Genomic DNA, 17,231 nt, shown 5'->3' on the forward strand with positions numbered 1-17,231 from the left:
CTTACCCCGTTGGGTTCATTGTAACAAACAGAGAGTTTGTTGTAGCACATGCAAGAAATTTTGTTTCAACACAATAATTCAATAAAATTCTGTCTATATACTAAAGGTGGATATTGTTTATACAGTATATCTGCATATAATAGATAGATTATTATCCACACATTCATCCATCCATGATCCTTCATCTAACCATCCTTGTATTATGCATTAGTGCATATGAATAGATTTTTTTGAAAGCGTACAAAATTATGACAAAAAATCCTAATAGTGAGTTATTTCTCCTGATATTGTATTGACAGTTTTCATTTTGATTAACAGTATTCACATTGTTTTCGTTTCATTATCAGTGTATACCTGAGGCTAAATCCCAGTTACTAGGAGTTGCTGACATGTTTCAAAATCGTTTTTTTTTTTTTTTTAAGTAACAAGAAGGTGTTTAAGGTTGGATCTGATGACTTACACACCTTACTCAGAAATTGAAAAAAACATAAGATGAAGAAATTTGCTTCCATTCCTTCTTGTTCAATATCGTAACAAATAAAAAAATTCACAAATTCACAGCAGATCATCTTCTGACAGTAAAAAAGACCAAAAGCACAGATTGCTCGGCCCTGTGTAATTTGTGTTATTATTTTTAGACACATTTGTCAAAACTCTTGACTTCAAGATCAGATCACATTTTATGACAAATTTATTCAGAAAACTATGAAATTCCAAAAGGTTCACATACTTTCTCTTGGCAGTGTATGTAAAGTAGCCATGTTACAATTAACCCCGTGCTAGTTTGTGCCCCTGTCACCATTGCATTCCAGTATTTTGTTGGTAGACTATGACGAAACTCAAGACCATAGAACTTCTTAAACATTTCACAAAGGATGAACTCTCTATTACATCTTCATCAGTATTGAACACAGAAAACTAATTTTTATGAAAAGCACTGCTATTTTTAAAATTCCAATATTCAAATGGTTCACTTGGACGGCATATGTTTAAAAGGAAAGACACTGTTTCATTGTAAATGTGTTTTTCATCCAGTCGGCTTGTCTGCCAGCTTCTTTCTTCTATATTCTTTATGGTTTGTGCAATTGCTGGTGTTGGCTAGGATCCAAAGCGATCCTGAAACAAACATTCAACTCTTAACATTCATAGCACGCCTTAAGACTGCAGCTTTGTGGCAACTGATTCAATGGATTTAATTTATATAGTGACAGAATTGAAGATGGTTGCCAATATATGGTATAAAGCTGTATAAAGGCAATAACATTTAATCCCACATATGGGTTTTTTTAGTCAGAAATGTAAATGAACTTGAATCATAAACTTGAATCTACATGATTTTAACAATTTATTTACTCCTTGCATTAATTAAGTACAATATCATGAGCAGTATTTATGATAACAATCCAATTAAGGCCACAATGTCTTATGAACATAAGATCTTGTTGAAAGATTTACTCATTGAGGAAGTCTAAAGGGCGATTTATAGTCGTGCGTAGGTCCTACGGCGTAGCTACGGCGTAGGCTATCCGTAGCTTGTGCGTAGCTCTGCGTAGCCTGACGCGCACCTCACAAAATTTCTAACAGCGCGTCGGCTCTACGCGGACCGTAAGCGCTGTGATTGGTCCACCAGAACCCCTCCCGTCAGGTAAAAAAACTGCGTCATAGGTATTTCCGTTTGAGACGGTGAAAACAAAGGTGAGCCAAGTTGAGGAGTGATTTAACTCAAAGTGAAACATAAGTCGCTGTTTATTTGCTTCCATCATTGCTGGTCTTCTCAAATTATACACAACAAGTTGCTATTTCTTCTTCGTTTGTGGGTTTACTTGCTTAGCTTCTTCTTCTGTGACGACTTATGCTGCTACTGTGGTTACACGCGTGATTACTGCCAACCAGCGGTTTCGCGTGTGTTTGCACGTCGACGCGGACGGCGACGCACAAGTATAAATGAAAACCGACGCGGAACCTACGCCGTCGCTGCTACGCCGTAGGACCTACGCACGACTATAAATCGCCCTTAACTAACCAAAAATAACTGATAAGCCCATCAGGTGTCATTGGCTTTTCTTAAAAAGTTGAATCAATCAAGAAAGAAGAGTTGGAGTATGAAATAGATGAGTCTTCATTTTTTTCTAGATTTAAAAAAATTTCTTAATGTGACTGTGAAGGCACAAAACCTTTAGTGTGCTAATTATTCCCTCTGACATATTAAAGGAGGGGTGCATGATCTCTGAAAGCCAATGTTGACATTTGAAATCACCTGAACAAACACGCCCCTACCCCAATAGAATCTGGACCTTCTTTTGATAGACCCGCCCAACACATACGCAACCCAGGCAACAATGTTGGTTAGTAGACACGCCCCTTACTGGTGATTGGCTACAAGTGTGTTTTGGTACTGGGCTCGACTCAAAAAGTGTTTTTCAAAAATCACGCACCCCACCTTTAATTCTGTAATTCTTGATCAGGACCTCTTGCCAACACTTTCCCACGGATGTTTGTCACTTGATAGATCTTTGATCCGAGACCTGCAGGGATTTGGTTAGCAAAGCCATGTAAATATTCTCTATGACCAATGCACACTCCTACATTGACTAGCTGTTGCATGCACCATTTATTTTGCATTGTTAAACTTACATTCGAATGCTCTCTCACCTGCAGTTGAAAGTAGTTTAACTCACCTATGAATGCTGTATTTAAAGTATACATTTTGTGACCAGACTGTGAGGGTTTATGAATAAAAAATCAGATGAGATTTAAAAATATGAGTATTACCATTATTCTTATAAAGTATTTAAAGTGACAAGGATATATATAAAACATGCATTTCAACCTTAGACTTAAAATTTTGATGTTAAATTGACAATTGCTTTAAACATAATTGTTAGTCTATACACAGTATTTAGTTACATCAGAAGTAACTGTAATTATTATGATCAAATTATAGGAAAAATAAGAGTAATCCCTTACTTTACTTTTTCAAAACAAAAGTAATTAAATTACATGAACTAATTACTTAACAGGGAGTGTAAATAAGTATTAAATGAAGTAAACTGTAGTGAAATATAGTGGCCCAACAGGCTTTATGCCCAGCTGCACTACTTCCTGAACTTCAGCCAAGCTCCTTGTTTCCTGTCTGCCATTATTGGACAAACTGATTAATCCAGGTGTGCCTGCCCTCAGTAGTCACAACAACAATAATCAGACGCACCTGGATTAATCAGTTTGTCCAATAATGGCAGACAGGAAACAAGGAGCTGGCTGAAGTTCAGGAAGTAGTGCAGCTGGGCATAAAGCCTATTAGTATATTTTATTTTATTTACTAACGGTATACTTAAATAACCCAATATTGACTATAGTAAATTGATAAACTGTAGTATACTGTAATATTTACTAAAGTTGCTGGGTTGAAAACACTATAGCACCTACATGAAATATACACAGCTTACTACACACAGTAGCATACTAAAGTGTACTACTATAGTGTAGCTGTTTTCATTATGATAAAGGAGAACAAAATGTCATGTTCGAATAAAAACGACAGCTGAATTTGTCAGCATATAAGACTGGTTTGCTGAAAGACCGGCATTGCAGAGCATCCGTAGGCTATGCCCACAAAAAGTTGTGCCGCAGTAAATGTACAGTGTGTGTGTGTGAGAGAGAGAGAGAGAGAGAGAGAGAGAGAGAGAGAGAGAGAGAGAGAGAGAGAGAGAGAGAGAGAGAGAGAGAGAGACTGTGAGGATAAAAGAAACTGTCGATATGGACTTATTTGTACGCACTGCAACATCTCTTCACACTCGTGTCACTCTTCTACTCAAGGTCACGAGAGGAATTAAACCAAAATTACGCATATGAATTAGACGACGGTAGGTTTTTATTATTTATTTATTAAAGATATGTTTCTTTTAAATGTGTCCATATTTTAAATGAATGCTAAAAGTAGTTTAGCAAATATCAGAAAGGTTTGTTTATTCGGATTGTTACGGGTTAATTACACAAGCGGCTATTGCAGATTTCTATTGCTCCTGCGTGTTTATACATATTATACACGATATCAGTTATATTGCTGCTTATATAGTTATATATATTATATCAACACGTGAGTGAATAAATAATAAGTGTTTACGGTGAAGTTAATAACTAAACTAGCTTCAATTATTTGATCGATCATTTGATTTTATTTATTTGTTTATTTTTTATTTCAAAAGCTGTGATGGTGTCTGATTGTCTAAATTTTCGAGAAACAGCCAAGCCATTAGCATTAGGTTGAATCGGGGCTATTTGTTGAAGTAGTCACAAATTAAGTGTAGGCTCATTGAATTTAAGGATTTGAATCAAAAGGCCAGTCAAGCTTTTTGAGCACGTTTTTATGTTGGTTTTAAGCATCAACATGATATATTTTCAAGTTAACATAATACAAACACATTGATTTATTGCTGCATTAAGCTTAATACCTCATTTATTAACCCAATTTATGAGCTTATAATAAACTTATATCGAAATTGTGTTGTAATACGTCCTACATAAAAACCTTTTATCCACAGGATCTCCATTGATTTTGGCAACTGTATCTTATAATAAGTGGCTCTTTAGATAGACGTCTTACATAACTTTGAGTCAGCACAAAGGTATATAAAACACACAATGTTACAATGTAAATTAAATTTTCTTGTATGTGTGTACAGTTTATATTGTTCAAAAAAGTTTTCTTTTATATATATTGGTGAAATATTGGCTTTTTCTTGGTATGGATTTTGTTATGCTTGTTCATAAATCTGGTCTTAATCATTTAGCATAAAAGCTTTTTTACATGGTTGTTTGGCAACACACCATGGGTTGCATTTGTTTTTTTCATTACAGCATACATGCATTTGAGACTTCAAAAAACCTGCACCCTTTTCAGTAAAATTAATTCAAGGTCTTACACAGCAACATTCCTTCCTTTATCTGAATAGTAATCTCCTCAATCTTTTTCAGGCTGTCCACAAAATTGAATTACTGGTATGAAGGGACCTGATCAAACTCAAATATGGACCTCATGTTTCTGCAGTCTTGGTCTGCGATACGAGTACTAAATCAGATGTGACGTTAAAGAGAAACACAAACTCCGCTTCCATCTAGAACCTCCACATCATGACCAACGTGCTTCCGGCAGAGGATAACATAACTTCAGACTTTTTCCCCGAGAGCTGTCCGAACTGCAGTGTGATTTCATCATTTGAAATTGATGTTAGTAAATCCCTGGTCCTGGGCTTTGTATTGCTGGTCTTTATGATATTTGGTGTGATGGGCAACGTCCTGGTCATCCTCTCAGTGGCATGCCATCGCCACCTTCGCTCCATGGCGCATTACTTCATTGCCAATCTGGCAGTGGCGGATCTTCTTCTCAGCTCTGCGGTGCTTCCGTTCTCTGCTGCTTCTGAAGCTTTGGGCCACTGGGCGTTCGGGCGTACTTTATGTAACGTCTGGACGGCTGTTGATGTACTGTGTTGCACAGCCTCCATCCTAAGCCTCACTCTGATCTCTGTGGATCGCTGTGTGGCGGTCAGTTACCCGTTACAATATCCTTCCCTTGCCACCGGGCGGAGAGCACTGGCAGCCGTGGTGGCCCTTTGGGTGCTCTCCATTGCGATTTCAGTCGGCCCACTGTTCGGATGGAGAGATCCAATGCCAGAGGATGAGTCTGTGTGTAGAGTTAATGAAGAATTGGGTTATACGATCTTCTCAACTGCTTGTTCCTTCTACGTGCCACTGACTGTGATTTTGGCAATGTACTGTAGGGTGTACATAGTAGCAAGACACAAGACTTCCTCCACGAGTAAAGGCAGGGAGACGAATGGGTTAAAGGGGAAACATGAAGTGATGCTGCGGATTCACTGTCGCAGGGCCCAGCAGGAAGAAGATAAGCGATCGAGCAAGGCGTTCATGTGTTTATTTAAGTTCTCGAGGGAGCAAAAGGCCGCCAAGACTCTTGGGATCGTGGTGGGATGTTTTGTGCTCTGTTGGCTGCCATTTTTTCTAGTGCTGCCTATAAGTGAGTACCAATGTTGTGAACCTTTCACTTTTGCTGTAGAGATGCCATAAGATCACCAAAAATGAGAAAAGTTATTAGTTATTAACGTGAACTTGATGGGCACGCGGTTTTAGCCCGGAAAACACATTTTGCATGTCAAGCATTCATTCATTTTATGTTTATTCCACTTCGTATTTCTAAACAACCCTGTGCGACTGATTCGTAGCTCTTCTTGATTGTGTGAAAACCACATTCCCATTTTCCTCAGCGGGCCTTTGAGATTGCATATAAATGAGGTTGTTTAGAAAGACTGAATACATTAGTGAAGAATGAAAAGGCACAGAACTGTGTTTCAACCTTTATCATACTGTGAACGAACAACTAGAGTAGATGCTTTTGTATGTCAAACAATAACAAGAGTTCAGTAAACAAAATGTTCATCATGGATTACAGATGTATTTGCATTTTCATTGGTTTTACAGTTGGTTTTATTTTTGGTCTGTATAGTGACATTAAATATTCAAATTATATTGATTTTGCTGACTATATCAAACAATGCAATAATTCCAAGCGATAATTTCAAAGTCTTTTTGTCATGTCATTACATGTCATTGCACCTCACAAATAAAAAAACAAAGCGCTGAAGTCCTTAGTCTAAACCAGGACAAAAAAACATTTTATTCTTTAACCCACTTAAACACGAATAATCGAGCTCAGGACCCACCAAAATGTTTTAATTTGGAAATCTGAGGTAAACACAAATTTCCCTTCTTTGAAAAAGAGTAGTTTTACTTGTCATTTTGTGAACAAATCGTAATATTAATATGCCCTATGGTCTATCATATCAAAACTAAATGGACTAAACCATTTCTGTGTCATTCACTGCTACAGTCATATGACTTTGTCGGACCCACTTTATCCCACAGTGCAACCTAGAAATGAGTCCTAGTCCAAAATTTGAAAACATCTCATCTAAACAGATGATAAATTCATACCTTGAACCAGTGGCGGATCTAGACCATTTCAACTGGGGGGGGGCAATCTGGGGCAGTTGTACTGTTAGAGGGGCCAATTACATTTAGACCTTATTCATGTCATATTATTTTCTGCATTGCACTGCAAAAAATGATTTTCAAGGAAAAAAATCTTAGTATTTTTGTCTTGTTTTCAGCAAGAATATCTAAAAAATTAAGTCTAGTAATATGTCTAGTTTTTAGACAAAATGTATCAAATGTAAGTGATTTTGTGCATAAAACACGCAAAAAATCTGCCAATGGGGTAAGAAAAAAATCTTTAAATTTTTTCTTAAACCCTAAATACATGTTTTATGCATAAAATCACTTAAATTTAATATTTTTAGTCTAAAAACTAGACTTATTTTCTTGGGTCGTTTTGCTCATCAAGAAAAAGCTATTTAATTTAAGAATTTTTTGATATTTTTACTGAAACCAAGACAAAAATACTAAGATTTTTTTTCTTGAAAATCATTTTTTGCAGTGTGCACTAAAGACATTAACAGGCCAAATACCATGTTTATGCTACTTTCTAATTACGGATGTAAAAAACAACGATCGCAAAAAAATTGTAAAAATAATTTCACACCCCACATTTAGGGGGGCCACAAGGGGGTCCAAGCTTGTTGTCACAGGGGCACTGGCCCCCCCTGGCCCCTCCCTAGAACCGCCACTGCCTTGAACCCATTTAATCCTGTATCCGTGTGTTTCGATGAATCAATTCATAATTCTGAACCCACGATTCGATTGTACCAAAACAGGTAAATACTGCCTATTGTTGTATTTATGGTACATACAAATAAAGAACTTTCATTGGACGCACACGCATTGTCATGGTTACATCCCTGATCTGAAGGTAACTTCCTGTCTGTGTTTGCCTATCAGTCTGGCCAGTGGCTAAACTGACTCTGGTTGCGTCCAAAAACTTAGACAGCTGACTTCTTGCCTCGCTGCCTCATGAGGCAATGACTTTGAAGGCATGAAGGCAGCTTAGAGGAGTGGTTTTCAAACTGGGGGCCACGAGATGGTGCCAGGGGGGCCCCAGTTTTATGACATTTTATGAAATACATTAAAGCAACACCAAAGAGTTTTTTTTACCTTAAAATAACGCTTCCAAAACAGTTTCAGTCGTTCATCCACTCTAAACAGGGTGAACAGCACTTTCACATTCGCTTTGCAGCCCTCTATCGGCCAAAACCGCACTAAAGAAGTTTCCAAACGTCGGGTAGTGGTCCTGTAGTCCGAGTGAATACTACAAAAACTTGCTTTACGGCAGACCTACAATCCAATCAGAGCCAGCTATGCCTCAGTATTTATGACAGTGGGTAATGAACAATTACGCTTCTAACCTGTAGGGGGAGCAAAGAGCCAAAACTCTTTGGTGTTGCTTTAATTTATCCTTAATTCTGTTAAATTAAACCTAAAATAATAAGGCTACTAACCAAAATCACTACTTTTTTGTATAATTTAATGTTTTTTTTTATTAAAATGTTGAGTTTTAGAACAGTTTTTTGTCACAAATTTTCTTTGGGGGACCGCGAAGTAATGCACCATACACAAGGGGGGCCACACGCTTAAAAAGTTTGGGAACCACTGGCTTAGAGAAATGCTTTCGGACTCACTTCATAGGCAGCGTGTTTGAAATATACAACCCCAAAACAGAAAAAGTTGGGACACTGTAGAAATTGTGAGTAAAAAAGGAATGGAATAATTTACAAATCTCATAAACTTATATTTTATTCACAGTAGAATATAGATAACATATCAAATGTTGAAAGTAAGATATTTTGAAATGTCATGTCAAATATTGGCTCATTTTGGATTTCATGAGAGCTACACATTCCAAAAAAAGTTGGGACAGGTAGCAAAAAGAGGCCAGAAAATTTAAATGTACATATAAGGAACAGTTTAAAGACCAATTGGCAACTTATTAGGTCAATTGGCAACATGATTGGGTATAAAAAGAGCCTCTCAGAGTGGCAGTGTCTCTCAGAGGTCAAGATGGGCAGAGAATCACCAATTCTCCCAATGCTGCGGTGAAAAATAGTTTTCTGAGTTTCTCAGAGAAAAATTGCAATGAGATTGAAGTTATCATCATCTACAGTGCATAATATCATTCAAAGATTCAGAGAATCTGGAACAATCTCTGTGCGTAAGGGTCAAGACCGACAAACCATACTTGATGCCCGTGATCTTCGGGCTCTTAGACGGCACTGCATCACATACAGGAATGCTACTGTAATGGAAATCATAACATGGGCTCAGGAATACTTCCAGAAAACATTGTCACTCAACACAATCCACCGTGTCATTCGCTGTTGCCAGCTAAAACTCTATAGGTCAAAAAAGAAGCCATATCTAAACATGATCCAGAAGCACAGGTGTTTTCCCTGGGCAAGGCTCATTTAAAATGGACTTTGGCAAAGTGGAAAACTGTTCTGTGGTCCAACAAATCAAAATTTGAAGTTCTTTTTGAAAAACTGGGATGCCATTTCATCCGGACTAAAGAGGACAATGACAACCCAAGTTATTATTAGTGCTCAGTTCAGAAGCCTGCATCTCTGATGGTTTGGGGTTACATGAGTGCATGTGGCATGGGCAGCTTACACATCTGGAAAGGCATCATCAATGCTGAAAGGTTTATCCAAGTTCTAGATACATATGATCCCATTCAGACGTCGTCTCTTTCAGGGAAGACCTTGCATTTTCCAACATGACAATGCCAGGCCACATACTGCATCAATTACAACATCAAGACTGCGTAGAAGAAGGATCCGGGTACTGAAATGGCCAGCCGGAAGTCCAGATCTTTCACCCACAGAAAACATTTGGTGCATCATAAAGAGGAAGATGCGACAAAGAAGACCTAAGACAGTTGAGCAACTAGAAGTCTATATTAGACACGAATGGGACAACATTCCTATTCCTAATCATTGGTCCTCCTCCAGCTGTTCCTTATATGTACATTTAAATTGTCTGGCCTCTTATTGCTACCTGTCCCAACTTTTTTTGAAATGTGTAGCTCTCATGAAATCCAAAATGAGCCAATATTTGGCATGACATTTCAAAATGTATGACTTTCAACATTTGATATTTATCTATATTCTACTGAGAATAAAATATAAGTTTATGAGATTTGTAAATTATTCCATTCCTTTTTTACTCACAATTTCTACTGTGTCCCAACTTTTCTGTTTTGGGGTTGTAAATCGAGAGTGCATTTGTGATAAATAATCACATATTTGAAAACTACAATACTAATTTCTAGCTAGAAATGCAATTAAAAGGTATAAAAAGTGAAAATATACATTTATTTGCACTAAATTTGGGCTCCAGCTGCTTTCTTGGCTGGCATTTTATTTTTTCGAACTCGACCAGGTTTGACGAATCACATTCCCCATGCGCACACACGCATAGAATTGATGGACAGGATGATGGAGGAGTCAGGAAGTAAACCTAACGTGGAAGTAAACCTTCCTGCCTTAGAATTCTACCTCGGACACCTTTGTGAGGTAAATGAGCGGTCAAGTTCAAATCAGTAGCGCAGGATCGCGCTGAATTCATTTACAGTGGATTTAATGATTTTCCTCATCAAAAACATGTAGCCTAATCTTGGTGAGTAGGTTTTTCAATGTATAACTAAATATTAATCGAGTCTTACATAATTTAGACAGAGGATATAGACTAATGTTGGCAGTAATGGAGAGAAGTGCCGACGCAAATCCCGCGGAGCCTGCCTCTTAATTTCGTTATTGCCAAATACCCATCTTAATTCAGAATGTATTATCTTAATTTAATTCGTTAAGAAATAATAATTTTATTGGCATATTTTTATAGTGTATTGCATAAGCCTATTTAGAATGAGATGTTACAATGTTACATATTACTTATTTCTTTGTTTCAACTTCCAAGTGGCGTGTAGATTATTAGTCATGAATAAATAATGTTAAAACCTGTGTAAATTTCTCATTCTTGACAAAAGCTGTGTGTGTGCGCACATTTAAATAATGTCGGGCTGTAAACGGGTTCGGGCTTTTAAAAAGCTGTCAATCTAAATGTACGTTCGGGTTCGGGCTGCATTCTGTCGGGCTCCGGACATTTCGGGCCTAACTTTTAAGGCCCGATTACAGCTCTAGTGTAGATTTAACACTGGTGATTTTGCTGTGCAAAGCGTCACTACGGCGATGCAGCGCGAGTTCCCTCGACAGGGAAATAAATTTTCCAATGTGTACCCTATTAAAAATCTTTAAAAAGATTTAAAATATTCAGATATATTTATGACCCTGCACCACAAAACAAGTCATAAAGGTCCTTTAAAAAAAAAAAAAAAAAAAAAAAGGAAAAAAGCTTTCCATTGATGTATGGTTTTTTAAGGATAGGAAAGTATTTAGCTGAGATACAACCGTTTGAAAATCTGAAATCTGAGGGTGTAAAAAAATCTAAATATTAAGAAAATGCCTTTAACCGTGGAGAACCCAAGAACCCTTCTCTTAGCAGCAATTAGCATTGGCCAAATTTGACCCATGGGTTCTCCAGGGTTACAGTTGTCCAGATGAAGCTTGTAACAACACACATTACTAATAATAAATACATTTTTATATATTTACAGTAGGAAATGTACAAAATACTTAATTTAAATTTACTTAATATCCTAATTTTAGCAAATTGATCATTATGACTAGGGTGGCCATTCGTGCCAGTTCCGCCGGACACGTCCCGAACATGTTTTCAGGTTCGTTCTCCGGAAGTCGCGTTGCTCGACCGCATACGTCATCAAGGTTCTCACATTTCAGTTAAAATATATTAGAAAATTAAAATGTATTTCTTTTAAGACATACAATCATTGTAGTTTCATTCTTACCTTGAAATAAAACGGTTGCTTTTCTGAAATTAAACCCGAAATATTAAACCTTGATGACGTATGCGGTCGACCAACGCGACTTCTGGAGAACGAACCCGAAAACATGTTCGGGACGTGTCCGGCGGAACTGGCACGAATGGCCACCCTAATTATGACCCATACAATGTATATATGCCAAAATTTGGCTATAACTACAAACATACCCATGCTACTTATGGTACTTGTGGTTTTGTGGTCAAGGGTCACATTTATTGTGCTGCCCACCCTCTAGTACAGGGGTGGGCATTTCTGGTGGCCCACAGTCCTGCAAAGTTTAGCTTCAACCCTAATCAAACACCTGAAAATTATAATCAATTGCAGGATTACTTGAATGACATTCAGGTGTGTTTGATTATTGGAGCTAAACTTTGCACAAAAGGAGCCCTCCAGGACCAGGAATGCCCACTCCTGCTCTAGTATGTACTTGCTAATAATAATAATAAAAACCTGTACTGTCATTTGTGTTTTAAAAGCTTTCAAAATACTTGAAAACGATTAGCATATCAAAGCAAAAAAAGAGTGTTTCATATTTTCAAAAGGTGAGCCAATAGCCTTTGAAAATATGAAACATCCGCTGCCATTTGACCTCACTACCTTGTGGTCATTTTATGAAAGTTGCTGAGTATCCCTTTGAAACATTTTATCAATTTCTCTTTCATTTCTTTCTGTGTCCCCAAGGCTCAATATTTCCATCTCATAGACCCTCAGAAACAGTCTTCAAAATTACTTTCTGGCTCGGCTACTTCAACAGCTGCCTCAATCCAATCATCTATCCATGCTTCAGTCAGGAGTTTAAGAAGGCTTTCCAGAACGTTCTACATGGGCGATGCCTCCGAAGGACACCCAGGACCTTCGTGTCTTGTCGAGATCCTACGACCCAGCATGTCCCCAATCTGGTCTCACCTTTCGGCCTTCCTGTATCCCCACAGAGTTTACCATCTACTACTGTTGACTCGAATAATGTATCACCTACTCCTGTGACACTGACTGAGAATTTATTTTCAGCAAACGCTTACTGTAAGAAATCTGCATGCTCTAGCATACAAGCACCAGAAACTACAATATCATCCATGACTAAGATTCATCAGGTCTCCATAGGCAATATGAAAGGGGAAGATTTATAAAACTCTTAAAGAAAAAGTGAAAGTAGTGTTTTACAAAGAAAAAGAAGCTTGAGCGGAATGGTGAAATAAGGACTTCTTTATAAGATCTGGTATACACAAGCGCCACCTGTTGGGCAAAATAGCACTTACATGTGTTCATTTTTACAGCATCATCTTCATTAAAGCATATCTATTAAAAACTATGTCCACTTTGAGTCTTTACCGAAAATCTTATATAATTTTGTCATTTGTGCTTACAAATATAGTTCATTACATTACATTTTATGCATTTGACAGATGAGTTCAACCAAAGCGACTTGCATTCTTGGCCTATAAAGTGACAATGAATTTAAATCAGTATGTGTGTTCCCTATGATCAAACCCCATTGTTAAAAGGAACATATCATCAAAATTTGACTTTTTTCATGTTTAAGTGCTATAATTGGGTCCCCAGTGCTTCTATCAAGCTAGAAAATGTGAAAAAAGTAACTTAGTTTTGGTAAACCATTCTCTGCAAGCATGTGAAACAAATAGGTCATTGAAATTTGGCTCCCCTTGTGATGTCAGAAGGGGATAATACCGCCCCTTAATCTTGACTATTCAACTACAGCACTGCTATTTAGTGCAGAGATCAGCTCATTTGCATTTTACACATTGCTCTACTTCTGTTATGCATTAATGTCTAATATAAGACATTTTTAATGACAAATAATACTATCATCGTAAGCGTAAAGTACTTCAGAATATCTGTGTATGCATTATTGACAGCATGTTATGACAGCATGAGTTTCACTACAAGTTGTCCCAATCTCACCGTTATCTGAAAGAGTTGCATCTTGTATACATTAAGTGAAACGTAGAGGGTATTACCCTTTCAAAAAGTACAACTTTGCACCCAAATAGTGCATACTAGTACCTCAGAGGTACAAATTGGTACCAAATGTATACATATCTGTACCTGAATAGTAAATGTTAGGACCTTTTACACACCCATGTGACCCAGTGACAGCATGGGACAATTTGTTTTACTATTTCAGAAAAAAGTAAGTGGGCCGAATGTGCTTAAATTTAATTTGTGATTTTTATCACTAGTTATATTTACGATATATACAGTACTGTGCAAAAGTCTTAGGCCACCATGCTACCAGATTGTTTTTGCAATTGTATAGTGATCATATATAATTAGAAAATACAGGAAATGTGTATGTAGTATTAAAAACAGTATAAAAGAATAAGCTGAAGTGTCAAGTATTTCGTGTAAGCTCCCCTTCCACTCGAGCAATAGCAGGCAGCTGCAGGATCTCTTTAACCTAAATAAAATTAAATCCTAATTTCTAATTCTAATCAAATGAATTCAGCTCAAGATGTGTTTCGTGCCAAGAGAGTTCACACTAAATACTGACTGATGCATGAAGAAAATATTTAGTTCTGAAAATTGTTTTCATATTTCCTGTATTTTCTGTTTGTATCCTAAAAAAAAGAGTGAAAAATAAAATGGATGGACATTAAAACTTTGCTAAAACAACAAAGCTGGTGGTGGTGGCCTAAGACTTTTTGCACAGTACTGTACATATTTTATATGTACCACTTTATATTAGGTGTTACATCAATTATCACTTACGTTCATAAGTAACTGTATACAATGCAACTATTTTGTATATTTATTATTAAATCTTAAAAATACCTGTAATTACACTCTTGACCCAATACTAAACTCTCCCAGAATAACACATGTGTACACAATAAGTACAATGTAAATGTTTTTTATTCTCATTAACACAGTATTTAAAGACATCTAATATAAAGTGGGGCCATACATCTGTTTATGAACAGGTTTTTAAACTCTGGTCTCATAATTTTAGAGCACACTATATTTAACAATGAGGTTAAAGGGATAGTTCACTCAAAATTGATATTTCTGTCATCATTTACTTACCCTCAAATTTTTACAAACCTTTATAAATGCCTATAAATTGTTCTGCTGAGCACAAATGGAGATATTTTGAGCAATGTTTCTAATTAAACCGTTTTTGAGCACCATTGACTTCCATAGTATTTTTCTTTCCTACTATAGAAGTAAATGGTGCCCCAGTTTCCTGCTTCATTACATATTACTTTGTGTTCAGCAAAACAAAGAAATGTATAGGTTTATACAACTTGAGGGTTAGTAAATGATGACATAATTAAAATTTTTAGGTGAACTGTCCCTTTAAGAAGGATAAGGAGGCAAGAACTCAAATCTATTGGTATTTGTGTACACATCAAGCTGCATGCATGGTTCTTTGAAAATGTCCAATGAAGTTTTCGGTATAAAGGTTCTTTGTATTTAAGAAATGTATCACAGACTATAAATTCTTCTTTTAAAATGTGCATTTATTCACTTCGCTGACGCTTTCATCCGAAGCGACTACAAATGAACAACAAAGCAATTCATCCAGAGGAGGCAAGGGCAGAGTAAGGACTTTCTTTATTCATTTTTTACATCACTATCAAGGGATTTGACACATTTCAGAGCAAGCGAACATCCTCACACTGCACAGCCAATAGAATAAACACCAGCACACAACAGTTTCACTTCTGGACTATAGGGGCGGGACTCATGGGTTGGCCTGGGAAAAGCGAGGGGCGGGGTTTACAAATCATCGACAATCTCAGCATGATCTTTTAGCTCCCATTTGTACCTTACAGAGATACCAGAAATAGAAAAACATTCAGGCTTAAATAGCAGATTGTGTTTGAGAAAGAAAGCGCTTGTTGTTAGTGCCAGCAGCCGCACTGGGATCAGTGGAAGTGCTTATTTTTACTCTTGCATATGTTCATATTACAGGGGGAATGCCATTTTGAACAGGTCTTTCTTGATTTATACTGTATTTCTAATCCGGCTATAATAAAAAAGCATCCTTAAAACCAGATCAGTTAGGATACCAAAACTTATTTTGCATTTATTTTTCCTAAATGCAATCTCATTTTAGAAAACGCATGTAACACAAATTGGCAATGGGCTACAGTATGAGAAAACAAATCTTTTTAGCTACATTACAGTTTTTACTCAACTAAATTAATTTGTGTTAAAGATGCTTTCTGTACAAGTAGTAAAGATTTGGGATTTTTTTTCTTTACAGCGCCGCCAATAAACCATCAATCCACGGTTCAGTGGAAAACATGCCGACAGAATCATATGATGGATACAAATCACAGCTTGGCTGAAATGACCCGGTGATTCAATGTTGTTTTAATAGCACCATATTCAGAAGGGTTGCTAAGGGGATACTTCCTATTTGTAACGTGTTGCCATGACAAATAAAGAGTCGGATCTTGTTGTTGAGCAGGGCCGGTAGTCATAGCAACAGCGCAAAAGCAATGAGGTCAGGAAAAAATGGATGAAGGAAACACACAAGGGGTGATGATATCAAGCAGAGAAACAGTACAGTATAGTCTATACAATCCACACTGTCACTTTGTTTTAAATTCTGCAGCTGCCCCTGCGAATAAATCAGTCTGTGGGAAGAGAGGAGTAAATCACTGTAACCTTGCGTCACCCTCCATTTGAAAGATGCGCATTCCAACAGTCGGCGATCACATAAACAGGCTTACGGATAAAACAATTCCTCATCTCTGACACTGACGTTTGCTCTTGTTGTCCAAATAAGTACCTGTTACAAATGCATACTTTACATTTGGATTTCAAGTTATCATTATTTAGTGACCCTTTACAAAACCTGTAATGCTTTTCTCATTTCCTGTGAAACACAAAAGGAGTAAACCGTCCAAACTGTCCTTTCGCATTCGATGTAAGTAAATGGCGACCAAGAGAACATACATTTTAGTCTTACTCATTACACTGTCAAAAAAAAAGTATAAAAAATGGTCCCCAGCTGTCACTGGGTCGGTACACTTTCAAAAAGTACACCTTAAAGGAAAACACCACCGTTTTTCAATATTTTACTATGTTCTTACCTCAACTTAGACTAATTAATACATATTCATCTTTTTTCAAAGCGCGCACTTAATCTTTCTACAGCGCATCGTGAATGTGTTAGCATTTAGCCTAGCCCTATTCATTCCTAAGGATCCAAACAGGGATGAATTTAGAAGCCACCAAACACTTCCATGTTTTTTCTTTTTAAAGACTGTTACATGAGTAGTTACACGAGTAAGTATGGTGGCAGAAAATAAAACGTGGCGATTTTTTAAGCGGATAAAAA

At 37.0% G+C, this 17,231-nt stretch overlaps 1 protein-coding gene across 1 annotated transcript; it reads left to right on the forward strand.

Moving 5' to 3' along the window:
* The first annotated feature begins 3,732 nt into the window (after positions 1-3,732).
* Positions 3,733-16,993, forward strand: adra1ab (adrenoceptor alpha 1Ab). Its single transcript, XM_065290488.2, has 3 exons — positions 3,733-3,863; positions 4,975-6,031; positions 12,602-16,993. Exons 2-3 carry the CDS (start codon positions 5,131-5,133, stop codon positions 13,045-13,047), a joined length of 1,347 nt encoding a protein of 448 aa, XP_065146560.1. The 5' UTR covers positions 3,733-3,863; positions 4,975-5,130; the 3' UTR covers positions 13,048-16,993.
* The last annotated feature ends 238 nt before the right edge of the window (positions 16,994-17,231 follow it).

The sequence above is a fragment of the Paramisgurnus dabryanus genome, chromosome 10 (genome assembly GCF_030506205.2).
Source record: "Paramisgurnus dabryanus chromosome 10, PD_genome_1.1, whole genome shotgun sequence".
Lineage (NCBI taxonomy): Eukaryota > Metazoa > Chordata > Actinopteri > Cypriniformes > Cobitidae > Paramisgurnus > Paramisgurnus dabryanus.

What these genes read in the sequence shown, in the direction of transcription:
- adra1ab (XM_065290488.2), top strand. Translation starts at nt 5,131, where the DNA reads ATGACCAACGTGCTTCCGGCAGAGGATAACATAACTTCAGACTTTTTC. An exon ending in TTTTCTAGTGCTGCCTATAA is followed by an intron (nt 6,032 to 12,601) that starts GTGAGTACCAAT and finishes TGTGTCCCCAAG; the next exon opens with GCTCAATATTTCCATCTCAT.